A 20,118-nucleotide genomic window follows, 5' to 3' on the forward strand; every position below is an offset into this window, starting at 1 on the left:
ATTTTCTAGAATCCCACGTCAACAATAGTGCTGCAACACGCTCCAACTTGACAGTTCTGCTGTTTACTGGTATGGCTTCGGTTAAGACGTTTTTGCGGTCTTAAACGAACAAGCTGCGGACTGGAGTGGCTTCATTTACCCTAGAAGACCAGTTCCAGGCAATATAGTTTGGCTAATTAGTGGGCAAACATTGCTTAAACCCAGCAAGTGACGGGATATATAGATCTCTAAGGTACCGGGTTAAATCTAACCCGTGATAGCAGCATGCATATTGCCTGATATCAACAGAACAGACAGCAACGTGCGCTCCATAGCGACTTCCAAACATATTAGAATACGCGGGCATGTTGAAGAGACGTCATGTAGTTAGGGCTTCATGCGAACACTTGTATTGTGGCAGGTCATCGCTTACAATTGGAGATGTAAGTTTTTGAGGGCCTCTTTCGATCCGGCACTGCCGAGATCTCTTGCCTTTGCCGGATTTAGGGAAGTATGTTGTAGTGCCATTATCCGCTGAGTTCTTATCACCTACCGACAACTAACGGCAAAGAAGATTGGGCCACCCATGCAAAAACGTCACCAACGGGAGTAATTGGGTCACTAACCATGCCCGTTGGAAAATTGTTCAGTATTACGTAGAACATTACTTTGCCAAAGTTGGTGTCTCCAAAACATGGTGCATCAACTCGTTTGACATTTACGATTTGAGATCGCGAGGGAGTTCACAACTACGATTGTAGAAGACGCCCATCGCGTTAAAGGGTTCAAGAAAACCTCGCAACTCGTACTTCTACAGTCATCGCAGAAAATTGCTTCGTCACATTTTAAGCTTTCAGAACAAGATCGCTATTATCGTGCTTGGTGAAACATTTATTTGGTTTTGCAGCTTTTGCGAGAAAAGAAATGATTCCCATGCGTTCTTACTAAGCGTATTCGATTTTGTGTTTGTATCGGATATGCGTTGGGATGTATTCTGCCATCTCTTTTCTGCCTTGACGAGCAGGGGTTGACTGAAATAACTCCTCTTCACAGAGGGACTGTTGCTCTATCGAAGCCGCCGTGTTGCATCCTTACTGTGGTGTGACCAAAAGAAAAAAGTCTTCTTGAACCAACCCTTGAACCATGCCTTGAAATTAGGCCACCAAACCTGGTGACTCCCTTCCCCCGGGTAATTTCGCCCCCTTTCTTCCTGGTCAGAGGTGGGAATGTATAGCGCGCGAGTTTCTCTTCTTGAATCCTCCTTCGTGATAGCGTAACTCGAATCAGTTTCTTCGGCGGTGACAATGGCGATAAGAGCTCCAAGTGCGAGGAAGCCGAAGCGCATGTTGGCTATTTGTCTGACTTGCGAGTACTGCCTTATCTATTTGGTCGTGCAAAACCCAGACCCGTGTAGTATGACGTGTGCGCTCTCGATAGTAACTTGCGAAGTGAGTTCATATAGCAGTTAGACCAAGCCCCCTAGCGCCACTTGCGGTTGTCCCTGTAGCTCGCCCTCCAGCTAACAACTGGTGCTGAATCAGCGGTATTGCATAATCAGCACTCTGCTTATGCAGTGAACGTCTGCTACGTGATTTCGTACGTTTCTCTCTAAATATAATTGCTGCAGCGGTCGCTTTGTCCGTTCAGTTGCTTCAAAAGGGTGCGCTATACTCAAACCAAAATTAAACTTATGTTGTTGCCAAATCAGAGGGTAAGGCGTAAATATCGTCTGAATAAATATAAGCTTCTTAAAATCTCGATATGCGCGCGGTTACGATATATTCGGCAGACGCCCAGTGCCGCATTCGACGCGGCGTCGATTATGTAGATGTAGTGTTTACAGAGAAGTCATTGCATCTAAACCTAGAGTCCTTACATCTAAACAGCAGTTGTGAATATGAACTGAAGGGCTTATTCTTATCGCAAACTCCTAACAAGTAAAACAAATGTAACATAAATAGAGATCTTCTGCCCCGGCGTTCACCGGCCAGTTCTTCTGCTGCGAGAAGCTGCGTGGCGTTGCTGGGACATGGCAAGACAGCCTGGATACTGTACATGTAGCTGAGACGCCTGCTCATAGCCACGCAATCCTGGCGTAGCCTGGATAGGTGCGACGCCTGCTCATAGCCACGCAATTCTGGCATACTAAAACAGTATGGATAGTTGAGCGCGGAAACGCCTGCTCGCAGCTATGGGTGTACGGGAGATCGATCATCTATGACCGAACGACGTAGCCTCGGTATCGTAGGATTGTACCAACTTGATCTTTTTGTAGTGCGTCTGTTTTAGATGTCTCGTAACATGAGCCCCCCCCCCCATGTTATGCGAAAATTAACTACAAGCAACATCCAGATTGTCTTGTCACGGGAATGTCGCCCCTAAAAGACTCAAGTAACGCGCTACTGGATAATATGCTATCCGCCCACGTATAAAACCTAACAGGTTCGTCCGGATACACTATTCGTTTGTGATTCAGGGATCTGAGGTTATATAGGGATCGGTACCTCCGCCACAATTACTCTGGATAAATTCCAGAGAATTTTGTTGCTACTTAGCTCACTTAGAGTCTAGGTGTAGTATACATGTAACTGATTACGCGAACGCACAAATCTTCATCACTATCGTCAAAATGTCGAAGGTTTGCACGCTCGATCATCATCACAAAGAGGATTACTTCCCTACAGATTCTGAAGAGGATATCGGCTATCTGTACAAAGCCAGGTCACGACTGTGAGACACCAAACGCGAAAACGCGACAGCTTGCACGGCAAACTTCCGTGTCTGTATACGCTACAGAGTCTAGGTGCATCATACCAATCAGTACCATTGTAACTGGTTACGCGAACACGTAAATCCTCATCACCATCATCGTGATAATGAAGATTTGCGCGTTAGCATAATCACCATGACAAAGAGGACTACCTCGCTACAGATTATGTACGCCTACCGTCACAAAGCCAGGTCACGACTGTGATACCAGCACGAAAGCTTGCATGGCAAACTTCCGTATCTGCGCAGTCTGTATCCACCGACCATTAGTGACCAATGGATAATAACCGGCTTACTCTGTTTACCCTTGCTGTCCAAGCTTAGCATTCCTGCAGCGTTGTGCCTACTGGTACTACCTGCCCTCCACGACCGCTCCGCTTGCCGTTATCGCCAGGTCTTGGTAAACCGAGTGGCAACCTTAGCTTCTTCATTCAACAATTCACCGCGCAATACTCAAGTCCCAGCAGCAGTAGTCACACCCATGCGCGCGTGCTCCATCCTTTTCGTCGCTGTGGCTGTTCTCCTTTATGGCAGCGGCGCTGTTGCAGTCACGTCCTCCGGCCAGACCCGGGTCACCGCCTCCTACGTTTCTCGCAGTGCTGCCCCTCGGCCCGCTCACTATCCGCTCATGACCCCATAGGTGCCCACCAGCGATCACTGCGGGGCCGAGTTACGGAAGATGGAAACGATGAAGACGGCGTGCAAGACCCGGAAGATGGAAACGATGAAGACGGCGTGCAAGACTCGGAAGACTCGGGAAAAAATGAGGAGAGGAAGGGTGGCACGGAACTTGTCCAGTGGGCCCACGGTCTTTCGGATACTGACGCTAAAATGGTGCGCCAGATTGCAAAGGGCAGGTCGGCGGAGCATACTCTGGACAAACTCAACGTTCCGTACAATATCATGAATGGAGAGAGGGTCTATTCGATACACAACCCAGTTTATGCGAGGTACCGCGCTTGGGTGAAGCGCCAACGTGATAACCCCCTGACCTTCGACCGTCGCTAGGGTGCCTGGATCAACGATTTGTGAGGGCCAAGTCGCGCAACCTGAGATGGCTTGCTTTGAGCCAATCATGTAACGCGGGAGAAGCTTTGAGAACGAGATGCCCTCTTAATCAATATACATACATCAGACTTCCTGCACTTAGCCCTTTTAACCCAAAGGTGGAAGTCGCACCAAAACTGGTGTAATGTAAGACTAGACAATCGTTTGCACGTTATCCTTGCTGTCGCACAGACTGCAACATCGTGGTCGCACCGCTGGCTTGTGTTGACACCAAGCACCCCACGCAGAACTCATTGGACCTGCATATTATCCCAGTCACTGGTCGAATAATACACGAATAATACAAGAAAATAGATATAACTACGACATACTACGTAGTAGCAAGTAGAGAGGACAAATAGTGGGTAATCCCTGTTTTGAGTCTATTTGACAGGCGTCGACAACTTCGAGTCATCCGCTGTCGCAAAACCCAAATCATTTTCATCTAAAGACGAATGCTAGCTTATTTTTCGTCTGCAAAATCATCTAAGGCGATCTCCTTGCGTAGGATCACTTGTTGTCCTAACACCTTCGGTTGCTTAATCACCATTTGCCCCGTGAGGTAGCGCAGTGCTGCTGGGTTGATAATTGCACGCTCGTGAGCAGGGGTGATTCCCTCCATCTGGCGATGACGAGAAGCGCGCGCATCACGAAGAAGGTGAGATAAGTCGACTCGACCGTGGCCTGGCGGCCATGTAGTATGATCTATCGAAGTTGCTGGGTCGACATCATTCAGGCTGATGTGGCGCGAAGGTTGCGCCAAGGAGAGTTACGCGCACGCAATTAATCCGTTGGGACTGCCCCCCGAGGAAGTTTCTTCCCCGAATCCTCTAATCATTCGCTGTACCTCATAAAACTATCGTAAATAAGTTGCTGCTATCCTGAGGGAAATTTCGGAGGGAACCAGCTACTAGATGGTTCGATTAGTCTTTCGCCCCTATACCCAAGTTTGACGATCGATTTGCACGTCAGAATCGCTACGAGCTTCCACCAGAGTTTCCCCTGGCTTCACCCTACTCAGGCATAGTTTACACCTACCGACAACTAACGGCAAAGAAGATTGGGCCACCCATGCAAAAACGTCACCAACGGGAGTAATTGGGTCACTAACCATGCCCGTTGGAAAATTGTTCAGTATTACGTAGAACATTACTTTGCCAAAGTTGGTGTCTCCAAAACATGGTGCATCAACTCGTTTGACATTTACGATTTGAGATCGCGAGGGAGTTCACAACTACGATTGTAGAAGACGCCCATCGCGTTAAAGGGTTCAAGAAAACCTCGCAACTCGTACTTCTACAGTCATCGCAGAAAATTGCTTCGTCACATTTTAAGCTTTCAGAACAAGATCGCTATTATCGTGCTTGGTGAAACATTTATTTGGTTTTGCAGCTTTTGCGAGAAAAGAAATGATTCCCATGCGTTCTTACTAAGCGTATTCGATTTTGTGTTTGTATCGGATATGCGTTGGGATGTATTCTGCCATCTCTTTTCTGCCTTGACGAGCAGGGGTTGACTGAAATAACTCCTCTTCACAGAGGGACTGTTGCTCTATCGAAGCCGCCGTGTTGCATCCTTACTGTGGTGTGACCAAAAGAAAAAAGTCTTCTTGAACCAACCCTTGAACCATGCCTTGAAATTAGGCCACCAAACCTGGTGACTCCCTTCCCCCGGGTAATTTCGCCCCCTTTCTTCCTGGTCAGAGGTGGGAATGTATAGCGCGCGAGTTTCTCTTCTTGAATCCTCCTTCGTGATAGCGTAACTCGAATCAGTTTCTTCGGCGGTGACAATGGCGATAAGAGCTCCAAGTGCGAGGAAGCCGAAGCGCATGTTGGCTATTTGTCTGACTTGCGAGTACTGCCTTATCTATTTGGTCGTGCAAAACCCAGACCCGTGTAGTATGACGTGTGCGCTCTCGATAGTAACTTGCGAAGTGAGTTCATATAGCAGTTAGACCAAGCCCCCTAGCGCCACTTGCGGTTGTCCCTGTAGCTCGCCCTCCAGCTAACAACTGGTGCTGAATCAGCGGTATTGCATAATCAGCACTCTGCTTATGCAGTGAACGTCTGCTACGTGATTTCGTACGTTTCTCTCTAAATATAATTGCTGCAGCGGTCGCTTTGTCCGTTCAGTTGCTTCAAAAGGGTGCGCTATACTCAAACCAAAATTAAACTTATGTTGTTGCCAAATCAGAGGGTAAGGCGTAAATATCGTCTGAATAAATATAAGCTTCTTAAAATCTCGATATGCGCGCGGTTACGATATATTCGGCAGACGCCCAGTGCCGCATTCGACGCGGCGTCGATTATGTAGATGTAGTGTTTACAGAGAAGTCATTGCATCTAAACCTAGAGTCCTTACATCTAAACAGCAGTTGTGAATATGAACTGAAGGGCTTATTCTTATCGCAAACTCCTAACAAGTAAAACAAATGTAACATAAATAGAGATCTTCTGCCCCGGCGTTCACCGGCCAGTTCTTCTGCTGCGAGAAGCTGCGTGGCGTTGCTGGGACATGGCAAGACAGCCTGGATACTGTACATGTAGCTGAGACGCCTGCTCATAGCCACGCAATCCTGGCGTAGCCTGGATAGGTGCGACGCCTGCTCATAGCCACGCAATTCTGGCATACTAAAACAGTATGGATAGTTGAGCGCGGAAACGCCTGCTCGCAGCTATGGGTGTACGGGAGATCGATCATCTATGACCGAACGACGTAGCCTCGGTATCGTAGGATTGTACCAACTTGATCTTTTTGTAGTGCGTCTGTTTTAGATGTCTCGTAACATGAGCCCCCCCCATGTTATGCGAAAATTAACTACAAGCAACATCCAGATTGTCTTGTCACGGGAATGTCGCCCCTAAAAGACTCAAGTAACGCGCTACTGGATAATATGCTATCCGCCCACGTATAAAACCTAACAGGTTCGTCCGGATACACTATTCGTTTGTGATTCAGGGATCTGAGGTTATATAGGGATCGGTACCTCCGCCACAATTACTCTGGATAAATTCCAGAGAATTTTGTTGCTACTTAGCTCACTTAGAGTCTAGGTGTAGTATACATGTAACTGATTACGCGAACGCACAAATCTTCATCACTATCGTCAAAATGTCGAAGGTTTGCACGCTCGATCATCATCACAAAGAGGATTACTTCCCTACAGATTCTGAAGAGGATATCGGCTATCTGTACAAAGCCAGGTCACGACTGTGAGACACCAAACGCGAAAACGCGACAGCTTGCACGGCAAACTTCCGTGTCTGTATACGCTACAGAGTCTAGGTGCATCATACCAATCAGTACCATTGTAACTGGTTACGCGAACACGTAAATCCTCATCACCATCATCGTGATAATGAAGATTTGCGCGTTAGCATAATCACCATGACAAAGAGGACTACCTCGCTACAGATTATGTACGCCTACCGTCACAAAGCCAGGTCACGACTGTGATACCAGCACGAAAGCTTGCATGGCAAACTTCCGTATCTGCGCAGTCTGTATCCACCGACCATTAGTGACCCATGGATAATAACCGGCTTACTCTGTTTACCCTTGCTGTCCAAGCTTAGCATTCCTGCAGCGTTGTGCCTACTGGTACTACCTGCCCTCCACGACCGCTCCGCTTGCCGTTATCGCCAGGTCTTGGTAAACCGAGTGGCAACCTTAGCTTCTTCATTCAACAATTCACCGCGCAATACTCAAGTCCCAGCAGCAGTAGTCACACCCATGCGCGCGTGCTCCATCCTTTCGTCGCTGTGGCTGTTCTCCTTTATGGCAGCGGCGCTGTTGCAGTCACGTCCTCCGGCCAGACCCGGGTCACCGCCTCCTACGTTTCTCGCAGTGCTGCCCCTCGGCCCGCTCACTATCCGCTCATGACCCCATAGGTGCCCACCAGCGATCACTGCGGGGCCGAGTTACGGAAGATGGAAACGATGAAGACGGCGTGCAAGACCCGGAAGATGGAAACGATGAAGACGGCGTGCAAGACTCGGAAGACTCGGGAAAAATGAGGAGAGGAAGGGTGGCACGGAACTTGTCCAGTGGGCCCACGGTCTTTCGGATACTGACGCTAAAATGGTGCGCCAGATTGCAAAGGGCAGGTCGGCGGAGCATACTCTGGACAAACTCAACGTTCCGTACAATATCATGAATGGAGAGAGGGTCTATTCGATACACAACCCAGTTTATGCGAGGTACCGCGCTTGGGTGAAGCGCCAACGTGATAACCCCCTGACCTTCGACCGTCGCTAGGGTGCCTGGATCAACGATTTGTGAGGGCCAAGTCGCGCAACCTGAGATGGCTTGCTTTGAGCCAATCATGTAACGCGGGAGAAGCTTTGAGAACGAGATGCCCTCTTAATCAATATACATACATCAGACTTCCTGCACTTAGCCCTTTTAACCCAAAGGTGGAAGTCGCACCAAAACTGGTGTAATGTAAGACTAGACAATCGTTTGCACGTTATCCTTGCTGTCGCACAGACTGCAACATCGTGGTCGCACCGCTGGCTTGTGTTGACACCAAGCACCCCACGCAGAACTCATTGGACCTGCATATTATCCCAGTCACTGGTCGAATAATACACGAATAATACAAGAAAATAGATATAACTACGACATACTACGTAGTAGCAAGTAGAGAGGACAAATAGTGGGTAATCCCTGTTTTGAGTCTATTTGACAGGCGTCGACAACTTCGAGTCATCCGCTGTCGCAAAAGCCAAATCATTTTCATCTAAAGACGAATGCTAGCTTATTTTTCGTCTGCAAAATCATCTAAGGCGATCTCCTTGCGTAGGATCACTTGTTGTCCTAACACCTTCGGTTGCTTAATCACCATTTGCCCCGTGAGGTAGCGCAGTGCTGCTGGGTTGATAATTGCACGCTCGTGAGCAGGGGTGATTCCCTCCATCTGGCGATGACGAGAAGCGCGCGCATCACGAAGAAGGTGAGATAAGTCGACTCGACCGTGGCCTGGCGGCCATGTAGTATGATCTATCGAAGTTGCTGGGTCGACATCATTCAGGCTGATGTGGCGCGAAGGTTGCGCCAAGGAGAGTTACGCGCACGCAATTAATCCGTTGGGACTGCCCCCCCCCCCCTCATTTTTCGGGTGTTCCCAGTATAACTTTTTTTTCTACTGTGAGTTGGCGCTTGCTGTTTAGATATGTGTTTCAGATACCCTCAAGAAACATAGTTGCGATGAGAAGTTTGCGGAGTTCGAGCTCTGAAAGGAGGCTCACATACAGAAAACCGTAGCTACGTGCACTCCTAGCGACGCGTTCAGCTAGATCGAGCAAAAAGAAGCACTGCAGCGACTGGAGTTGGCCTTCCATTGCATAGTTGGTTAGTGCTGTTCTCTGCGGGTTCTTGACTTGCCTCAAGACGGTGAACTCACTCTCAACTGAGTGAGTGCCGGGCGATATCGCCGCCACTCCAGCGACGAATGAGAACAGTCACCTGTAATCGCCCTCGCAGTCCACATCAGACCACGCAGCAAAAAACGAAGATCGCTCAACACTGTCAACGCGGCGATGAAAAGAAGTGTCGACCTTGTATCGCTCGATCATATCATGTCTCTGCTTCCAAATGTCATGACTTGCTGTCGGACCATACGCAGCGGTCAACCGAGCCTTGTGCGTCTCAATGAGATCGCGAAACTGGAGATCGTTGCAAGTCATCACATTTTTCGCGTTTCTGGCACGCGATCAGTAGTTTCTTGTTTCCTGGTCAATCTCGATTCTGATGCGGCTCACATTGCTGATCAATGCCTCTATTGCCCGGCTCATTCCTTCAATTAGAGCTTGTTTTGCAGACTCTTCCAGCACATCATACAACTCGTTCTTTGTCAATGGCCGGGGCGGTGCCGTCTTTCCTGTCTGATTTACATTTGAGCTGCAGTGCATTTACTAGGTTGGAGAGTGCAGAGTATTGGCCCCGCATGGTGATGTTCTCGTACTGCATTGTGCGGAAACAATGACGAATATGCTGGGTCACATCCGCCACCATAAACAAACACAGCCATCACGGTTCAGACGTGTGAGGAGGCTTCTTCTCGGTTTGCATCTTCAGCAATGATTCGTAGTGCTTGCTCAAAAACTGACAGGAGGCGCGTTTTGCACCAGTGACTTTAGGCTGTGGTGCGGTCTGTTGGTCTCCACGAGCACCCTTCTTAGACCCTCGCCTTGATCCTTTTGTCTTCCCCATTCGTGCTAAGAGGTGGACAGCGTCGAAAGGTGGAATGCACAGGCAGCGACGCGAATAGACTGCCTGCTAGGGTGGTTTCAGGCATCTCCGGAATTAGGTATTTAAAAAAAATAGGATTATGCATTTTGCACTTTCTCTTCACACACTACCTGATTTTGAGAGCCTGGCTACTCGGAGTATACAGTAGGTCGCTAAACCAGATATCGGTCTCGATCGCTACTGCATTATTGCAGACCAAAAGCTAGGCAGTCTGCTATAGTACCGGCTGTCTGATCATATAGCTTGCGAGATGGTGCGGTCCATGACATACAGTATTGTGGACATGCAGTTGAGCAATTGAGACGCTGTTTATTAAGCAAACTAGTTTCTGATCGAAAGCTATTAGATCGCGTTTGGTAATATACAGCGAACCAATTATACCTCTAGTACGCGGTACTGTACTGCGTCATCAAGTCGTCGCTGCCGCTGCTATCCCCTTCGTCGACAGCCGGCACTTCCATGGCAAGGCGGAGCAGGAGGCGTTCGCGAGTACGCCGATAGGCCTCGCGCCTCTTGTTCAGTCTCGTAGTTCCAATGTGGATTAGACGACGCAGATAGTTTTTGTAGTTCTCTCCGTCGTCTGCGCGGAGCGGATGCGCACGTACTTGCACATTGGTGAGCGCTACACAAGCGCGAAAGTACATATGGTACTTCGCCTCTTTACACCGATACTTGTCACTGCAAAGGGCCCACAGCGTGCATAGTCTTCCGAAGTAGTTTTCAACTACAATTCTGTCAGAGGATATGTTGCGGTTGGTTGCTTCCTCCTCCAGCGTGAGCGGCACGGTGGGACGACGACGCGTTGGGTGGACAACACGATACGTGTCGGCAAGCCCCTGGTAGCCTTTATCCGCGAGGATGATCCACGATGACGGGAATCGTTCGAAGAGCGGGCCGTCATTCGGCATACCCTCTTCTGGGACCTCTTAGTTGCTGCAGCCTTGTGGAACGCCTTATTGTCGCGGAAGAATGAAATGTCCGCCGCTGATCCGCGCCTATAATGAGAGCGGTTGATAGCCAAACCCGTAGGAATGACAGAGATCTCGGTTTTGTAACCGTGTAACTTGTGCTTGGCGCTGTAGTACTCAGCCCGATCCGACTGGGTGCCGCTGATCATGTTGATCTGCTGAAACGTGACATCTACGGCGTAGCGTACAGCAGGGTAGTGGCCAAACGCATGTCCAGACAACACTACTTTCTTCAACGTGTCGGAGCGCGCACCTTGCTCCACGTACAGGCTGTAATGAGCCCTCCGTTTACATAAGTAGCTAGACCTATTTCTGATATTGCGTAAGGAGGCATGCTCGGAACACGACTAGTGTGTGCTGATTCGTCACCCTCTGATTGGCTGAAAGGTGGGGAAGCCAGACCCCACAGTCAGCCAATCAGCTGTCGACCTTTATTTGAGTGGTTCACATTAGTCCTAAGGGCTCGCGTCCCGGTCTAATAATAAATCAGAGTTGAATTTACCTCGGACTTAATACTTAGTTCTCAGTCTTCCTGAGAACAAGACGCTTCCTCAACAGCTAGGTGTAAGCCAGTGACGGGCATACACCAGGCCCGTCACACCTGGTAGCACTTTGTAGTCCTTCCCATGACCAAGTTCGAGATGAGTGAGTACCAGCCCGCCGGACCTCCAGCCATGACGCTGGAGCATGCAGCCTTCACCCATCTCACGTCGATCGAGTGACAGGCGCTCCACCGCCTTGCGGCGGTGTCAGGAGAAGTGGCCGTCACGTCGCTGCTGAGCTCAGCGACCCCCGACCATCATCGCCAAGCCATCCAAGAGGTCATGGTCCGCGAGCTCGCCGAAGCAAAGCGGCGAGTACCAACTCCCTCGCAACCCTCAAGGAACGACGCGTGAAGATGGAGACCTCTTCATATTCTGGGACGGGCCCAGAATGTCTTCCTGTGAACCGCCGGTTCCGAGATATTGATATCGCGATCGCCTCGAGGTTAATCGAAGTGTCCTCGGCCAAAGTGAACTTCCTACTATCCCGCTTCTCCGGCAAGGCCAAGGAATGGACCCTCGGCAAGCTCGTCGTCGACCAACACGCGTTCCCGACTCTGGAGACACTCCAGAGTGACCTTCGTCTCGCATTTGAACCACCACAGGACGAGTCACGTGTTCGGACGACGTTCTTCGCCCTCAAGCAAGGCAATATGTCCATGCGCGACTATGTCTAGAAGACGCGCCATCTCGCTTCTTGCATCGTCACGAAGCCGATCGACATGGCGTCCCTAGTCCATGTCTTCGTATCCGGGATGCGCGAAGGGATGACGCGATACTGTCTTACGCGGGCCGACCCCGCCACCCTGGAAGAAGCTTTCGCCCTCGCGTTATGCGAGGCCTATGTGGTGACATCGTCGTATGCAAGGACAACCCTCCACAGAGACTAGTCAGCCGGGTCCTGAACCCATGGAGATCGACGCCGTTGAGGCGTCGCAGCGTCAGCAGTGGCCGTCCTCGAGGCGAGGACGAAGCAGCCGAGACGACCGTCCGATGGTTTTCTTCCGGCGCCGGAAGCCTGGACATCGCGCGGCGGTGTGCCGTGCGCCGGCTCCCGTCATTACCTACGTGGAACATTCCACGTCCGGCGAGGCAACCCCGGTCGCACAACCAAAAAACGGTCGGGACCAGTAGGGGCGGGGTGCCCTACTGGTTGGAACGGAGGCCTGGGTCCACCGGTGGCAGATCGACCTCCTAGCCCCTCCCCGTGCTTCACGCACACTTCAATGCCACAACTGCCAGCGGCGACTCGAGACTGATCATCGTCAGTCTGCTTGTCGCCGGCGCCCGGCGACCCCTCCGCGCGTTCCTGGATTCAGGCGCGACGAACAACGTCTTCCGCGCGTCGTGCCTGTCGGTGCTCCCCGATAGTGTTCGCGTCCGGAATGGTCCGGGCGAAGTGGTAATCGAGCTTGCTGACGGAAAGGCTCGCTGCGTTGCGCGGCGCGAGGTCTCGTTGCCGTACACGTTCGACGGCTTTCACAGCAACGACGCTTTTCTCGTGATCGAGATGAATTACGCGTTTGACTGTATCCTGGGCATCCCATGGTTGACTCGGTATCAGCCCCAGAACGACTGGCTGGCTCGTTCAGTCAAGCGTCCCCAAGACTTCGACGTGAGCGAGGTATTCACACATCTCGTGGTTGCACCAAGAGACTGGCCCCACGTCACAGTCATGGACGGGGAATCCACGACGCACATTGTGCACAGAGCGAGCGATGGCCCTCTCTGCACGACCTGCGCAGTGCTGTTGACTGGCGAAGATGAAGAAGAACGCGCGCGGGAGGGCGCGCGTGAGAGACAAGCAAGCGATCACCCGCGCTTATCGTGGATGAAGAACGAGGAGGTAGAGCAGTGGCTCCCGCAAACTATTGAGGCGGTCGAGCAGCGGCCCCGGCACGACGATGCCGCGGTTGGTCCGCAGTTACCACCGCGCACGACCGGCGCGGTCGAGGACGATATCTCGCGCCTAGAGGAGGGTGCATCATCGTCCAGCGGGAGCGACACCTCAGTCTCGAGCAGGGGATCGAGGCGCACAAAGACCTCCCGCAGGTCGCGGTGACGATTGAAGCCTCGCCGGAGTTTCGCTGACCCACCTCCTGGACCGACTTAATCGGTCTGCGCAATCGAGTATGCGGACGGCGCTCCCAGCCAGACGCGCGTCATCGAAGTCGCGAGCCCACCTCGCGACGCCAAGTCCATCACCAGCCTCCCAGGCCTCTCCTGGAAGAAGTTCCTCCGAGACCTTAAGGCCGGGGACATCGAGCAAGTCTGTCTGATCACTGACGCTGACTTGGTGCCTCACGAGATTAACTCTGTTGAGCTCGACGACGCGTCGGTAAGACCAAAGAGCGCTGAGCCAAAGTCAGCGTGCGAGGAGCGCTTCGACGCGCAGTCTTGGGAAACCCTGAAGGCGTCTGGTAACCCGGTCTACGAGATAGCCCGCGAGTTTGCCGACGTCTTCGCCGACAAGGTCCCTGCGGCTCTGCCAGCGGATCGTGGCGTTCGCCACAAGATAGACCTCGCACCCGGCGCGAAGTATTGCGTGACATGGCAGAGGCCACTGCCGCGCGATCAAGTCAAGGCCATTGACGACTTCTTCGAAGGTCGCCGGCAAGCCGGCCACGTCCGCGAGAGTACCTCCCCACATTCGAGTCCGACCTTTTGTGTGAAGAAGGTCACGAGTGGTTGGTGCATCGTCCACGCTTTCAACAAGCTCAACGACGCCACCATCCCGGCACAGACTTCGATCCCCCGCAAGGACATGGTACTGGATTCCATGTCGGGCAGTGTCGTCTTCGGTGCCATCGACCTGACCGATGGCTTTTATCAGATACATATACGCGAGAGTGACATCCCTCTCACGGCCGTCAGTACTCCCAGCGGAATGCGCTGGGAGTGGCTCGTCATGCCCCAAGGTCTGAAGAGCGCACCCGCCACGTTCAATAGCATGGTTTCCCATGTACTTCGCCCACTCCGCGACTTCGTGCCGAGTTACTTCGACGATATCTTCGTCCACAGTAGCGCTGAAGATGGTCTCAGCGAGCTCGAAGTCCATATCCGGCACTTGAGGCAAGTCTTTCAAGTGATGAGAGAGAACAAACTGTACGGCAGCCTCAAGAAGTGTGTATTTTGTGCACCGGAGATTCCGATACTCGGCGGTTACGTGAGCAAGAAGGGAGTGCGAGCTGACCCGGAGAAGGTTTCGTTCATTTGCTCATGGCCTACGCCCACAAGTTCCACTGAGATCCGTCAGTGGCAGGGTCTCGCGAACTATATGCACAAATACACGAAAGACTACGCCGGACTGATCCAGCCTCTATCATCCCTGTTGAAGAAAGACGCCACGTGGTCTTGGCGTCCCGAGCACCAAGCCGCATTCGACTCGATGAAGCAGAGCTTAGCGTCTGCGCCAATACTGATGCTTCCGGACGATTCAAAGCCTTTCCACGTTGTGTGCGACGCTAGCGATTTCGCTATCTGGTGCGCGCTCATGCAGTTCGACGATGAAGGTCATGAGCGAGTCGTGAGTTACCAGTCAGGGACAGATGAAACCGGCTGGGCGCAACTACCCCGTACACGACAAGGAGCTCCTTGCGATGCGGTATGCCCTGATAAAATTCAGAGTGTACCTGCTGGGCGAACAGGCATTCGCCGTGTACACAAATCATGCATCCCTGCGGATAGCGATGAAGTCGCCGCATCTATCCCAGCGTATGGCGCGCTGGTTGGCGTTCTTCGCCGAGTACAACTTCGTCGTGCACTACAAGCCGGGCAAGAACAATATCCTCGCCGACGCGCTGTCTCGGCGACCCGATTACGATTCTCGAGTCGTGTTGGGTCATCAAGTGATTGGCGACGAGGATGAAGGTGATGATTACTGCGCAGTGTGCGCCGCGTCAGGTATCAACCTGACGTCTGTGTCCCCCGAGATAGATTTACGCGATGAGATCGTCGCGGCGTACGCAGATGATGCGGTCTACGCCAACATCTTGGCGTATCTCCGCTCTCCCAGCGACGAGACACTGGGAGCCCTCTCGCGCAATACGCGCAACCAGATCGACCGCTACCATCTTGTCAATGATCTGCTGTACTACAACATCGATCGCTTCGATGCTCCGCGAGTCATCGTCCTCAACGACGATGATCGGCGAGTTCGCATCATTCACGAGTTCCATGATAGCCCCATGGGCGCACACTTGGGCCGCGAGAAGACCTTCGCGGCAGTATCCCGCAAGTTTTACTGGCCCCGCATGTACCAATGGGTGCGTAAGTGGGTCCGCACTTGTGAGACCTGCCAACGAGTAAAGCCGTCCCAGTCGTCACAAGCGCCCCTGACCCACTGCCGATCGCAACTGAGGCCTGGCGCTCAGTTTCCATGGGCTGTGTCTTCAGGCTCCCTCCCGATGCCGACGGTCGGAACGGCGTCTTGGTTATCGCGGATCGATTCACGAAGATGGTGCATCTCACCCCCGTGAGTGATACGGTCACCGCGGTTGAGACCGCAGCGCATTTCGTCGATTGCGTATTTCGCCACCACGGTTTACCGGAGTCGATCATCTCCGATCGTGACCCGCGGTTCACGTCCGCGTTCTGGACCGCGTTCTGGACCGTGCTCTTCCAGCTTCTGGGGACGAAGCTGTTGATGTCGACGGCGGCCCATCCGGAGACGAATGACCAGACAGAGCGGGCAACAAGGTCCTCGAAGATGTTCTTCGGAGTTACGCAACTTCTTTCGCGAGTTGGAACAAGTTCTTACCCCTTGCCGAGTTTGCACTCAACAACGCCGAGCACGCCTCGACGGGGCTGACCCCGTTCTTCACGAACAACGCGCCGCACCCGCGCGTCCCAGCTCTCCTCGCCGTAGGCCATCCCACGGTGTCTGGCGCCTCCACTCTGGGTGGGGTGATGACGGTGGCAATGATGAATATGTTGTGACGAGTGGGGCTCACGACCCCGAGTCACTGAACGCGGTCACCCGCTCCAAGGTGAAACAGGCTCTCGCGACGCCGAGCTCCGCGGCGTCTCCTCTCGCAGCATGGACTGCGCGAACCCTGATTGACCCCGGTAATACCGGTACTCAAGTCGCGGCCAACTTCGAGCCGAAGTCCCCGGCGCGCCAAGTCGATAACGCCGCCGTTTCGGCGTTCGTTCACCGACGCGCGTCAATCGCCCGTTTTGTGCGCGATGCACTTCAACATGCAGTGGATAAACAAAAAGAACGCGGACAGGCGCGGACGCAAGAATATGGCTACCGGATAGCAGAGCAAGTCCTCCTGTCGACCGACGGCATTCGGTCTTCCGCAGTTACCAATCTTGGCGCGAGCAAACTCGCGCTCGTTTTATGGACCCTTCAGAGTCGTGAAGGTTAACGGTGAAGCCTACACGTTGGATATTCCTACGTCATTACGATTACACCCGACGTTCTACGTCGGGCGGCTCAAGAAGTACCACCCCGCTGCTATCCCGTCGACGCTGAATCCTCCGGTGCCGGCGCCGGAGCGTAGGGCGAACGCCCCTCTCGGCGCGCCGTCCGCGCCGCCGACTGCCGCGGCTGTGCCCCCGTCCGCGGCGCTCCAAAGACGCACATCTCCAACACCCGAGTCCGCGCCAGTAACTCCCGGTCCGACTGGCGCGCCGCTTCAAGCTCCCTCCGGGTCTGCTCGATCTGCGCAGTCGTCTCCTAAGCCTCCACCTGAGCACGATTCGCTACAGCCTCCACATCCCCCTAGAACACCCAAGCGTACGCCCTATCGCCGCGAACCCCCTCCGCCGATTGTTGACTCGGCTGGCCAAAAGTGCTGGATCGTGGATCACCTCGTGGCGCACGAGGACCCTCCTCGTGCAACGCCTCGTACCCGCGCTCGTACGAGTAGAACATCCACCCGCGGGATTCCCCCCGCGCGGCGCTATCGAGTCCGCTGGCTTGGTTATCCGCCGGACGAGGATACGTGGAAACCACGTTCATCCCTCCTCCGGGATGTCTCGGATGTGGTCCTCGAGTACGAGAGCGAGATTGCGAACGAGAGCGCCGCTGTCGCCGACCACGCGGCGACCAAGATCGCGACCGAGAACTCCATCGACGCCGACCCTGCGGCGACCGAGATCGCAAACGACCACGAGCCGACGGGGATACACCCTGCCGCGAATAGAACCCACCGAGACCTCATTGAATGCGCGTCGATACTTAGCGATCCACGACTGCTCCGCTTCACCGAGCGGCCGCTCGGCGACCTCGCGCGTCCAGTCCACCTCGGAGTAATGCTCCGAGCTGCCGCAGACGACACAACCCTCGCACACTTGCACGTAACAGATCCGATCCTCATTCCACGCGTTGGTACACACGCGCGAACGAAGCTCCCGCAGCGAATGTTCACCAATGACTTCCTCGCGACCCGCGAGCTACGCCACGAAGTTGTCGCCCTCCCGAAGCATCCGATTCCATCGGATGATCATGGCACACCACGAGCGCTGGAGCGAATCATGCCCGACGCCATCAATACCTTTCCCCCGCAGCGCTCGAAATCGACGGAAGTAATCTTGCATCGTCGCCAGCGGTTCTGGCGACTCCGCGCCGGACAAGTCATACAAGTCCCTCGGCTTCAGCTCTCGATCCATCACGCGCAACGATGATGGAGCTCGCAGCGCGGGCACGCCCGCGCTGATCACCGCCGTAGAAGCTTGTGTCGTCACTGCCGTTCTCGCGGAGATCGTCCGCGTGTCTGCCGTCGTCCCCGTTGTCGTCGCCATCTCCGCAGGCATCATACCCGATATTTCCGCCATCTTACTCGCACTTCGCTGCGTCCTGCCCCTCGCCGCGCAAGTCTGGTTGTGCTCCTGCGGTGCGCAGGGGCTGTGGTCCGCACGCATCGTGATCTCCCAGTTAACGCCGCGCCAAATTCCAAGAATTTCCCGCTTGCACACACGTATCGCGAGTGCTGCCTCGAGAGGAGGGTGATGTAATGAGCCCTCCGTTTACATAAGTAGCTAGACCTATTTCTGATATTGCGTAAGGCGGCATGCTCGGCACACGACTAGTGTGTGCTGATTCGTCACCCTCTGATTGGCTGAAAGGTGGGGAAGCCAGACCCCACAGTCAGCCAATCAGCTGTCGACCTTTATTTGAGTGGTTCACATTAGTCCTAAGGGCTCGCGTCCCGGTCTAATAATAAATCAGAGTTGAATTTACCTCGGACTTAATACTTAGTTCTCAGTCTTCCTGAGAACAAGACGCTTCCTCAACAGCTAGGTGTAAGCCAGTGACGGGCATACACCAGGCCCGTTACACAGGCGGTACAGGTGCGGGGAGAGCAAGTCTAGAAAGTTCACTATCATCTTCTCAAATGTAGGTGCCTTAATGCCAACAGAATTAGCCAGGACGGCTCAGTCGCCTCCGTTCTTCAAGACACTGAGCGTCATGAAGAACACGTCCACACCAGTAAGCTTGCTCTTTTTGCCGCGTCCGACATTCCACCTCGTCGCCATGTAGGCACCCACATAGCCGTAAATTCGTACGATCTCGGAGGGGGTGAAGTTTGTCAGGGTGAGCACGCCGCTGCTGCCTATGTTCTCTCAGAACATGTCGAGGACCGGGTGCGGCGTATCCTCCTCCCCATCGCTCGATGGCAGCGAGTCGTGGCGGTGGCGCGCGCGCTTGCTGACGCGGTCCGCCTCACGCTCCTCCAGTTGCAGGAACGCACGCCGAACATCCCGGCCGTCAAACTCGCGCTGAGTACCCTCCGAGGGGCGTGGAGGCGTACGTGCGGGGCGCGATTGAGCGGGGGCCCGACTCAACGATGGACGGGATGATGGGCGTGCGACACTGGCGCGTGTGGCTGCCGGGGATGAGCTTGAGGCAGGGGCGGAGGGCGAAGAGTGGGCGCGATGCATGGGGCTGATTCAGGAGGAGGCTAATTGCAAAATAAGCAGACTTTTTCACAGAAAAGCCGACTGAGTGCGCGTGATGCCAGGGCGCACTCACAGACTCGGCTCTATAGCATTTCCTAAGAAACGATTGGATAGTACTCAGTAGATATGCACCTGTGCTTGTACCGACAAGACTGTCGTGCAACTGTGTCACAGGGGTTACCCGTTCTTTGGCCGGTGTCAGACCTTGGCACCACTATTTAACAAAGAGGCCTAGTAAGAGTCCGATTTGGACAATCTGACTGAAAGGCGTAATAGGCACAGCGTAATGTTATTTACTGTACTTTTTTGCCCAATTTGTCCTAATCGACTTCTAATAAAAACGTGGTCCACAGGATATTTTAGGAAAAAATCTTAGGGTTAGGACGCTTTTAGGTGCGCATTAGTTTCTTCCCCTATTTCCTGCTATTAAAGAAAAGATGAGAGCAGTACTAAAGCAATAACCTACCAATTGTTGTCCGCAAATTAAAACCCGGCTGTCCCGGGCGAAGCGCGGCTGTGTCAGAGCTTGCTTGTGACCGCGTCCACGCCGCGTAGGCTACGACAAATAATGAAGTCGAGACAGGGCGTAGCTTTATTTCACCTGCTTCTTCAAATTTATGTGACGAAATTTCAGAGCTGGCGCACAACTTTGT

The 20,118-nt window shown here is 53.1% G+C and overlaps 1 protein-coding gene across 1 annotated transcript in view; it reads right to left on the bottom strand.

Annotated features, from left to right (window-relative positions):
• Window positions 1-246: 246 nt before the first annotated feature.
• IUM83_01267 (TKL protein kinase) overlaps window positions 247-20,118 on the bottom strand; it is a gene marked incomplete at both ends in the record, with an annotated part of 35,585 nt that continues 15,713 nt past the window's right edge. Inside the window, one exon of the mRNA XM_067925109.1 lies at window positions 247-275. Coding sequence (XP_067797147.1) covers window positions 247-275 — 29 coding nt within the window. The remainder of the gene's footprint in view (window positions 276-20,118) is intronic.

Source organism: Phytophthora cinnamomi (assembly GCF_018691715.1).
Source record: "Phytophthora cinnamomi strain GKB4 chromosome Unknown Contig14, whole genome shotgun sequence".
Lineage (NCBI taxonomy): Eukaryota > Oomycota > Peronosporomycetes > Peronosporales > Peronosporaceae > Phytophthora > Phytophthora cinnamomi.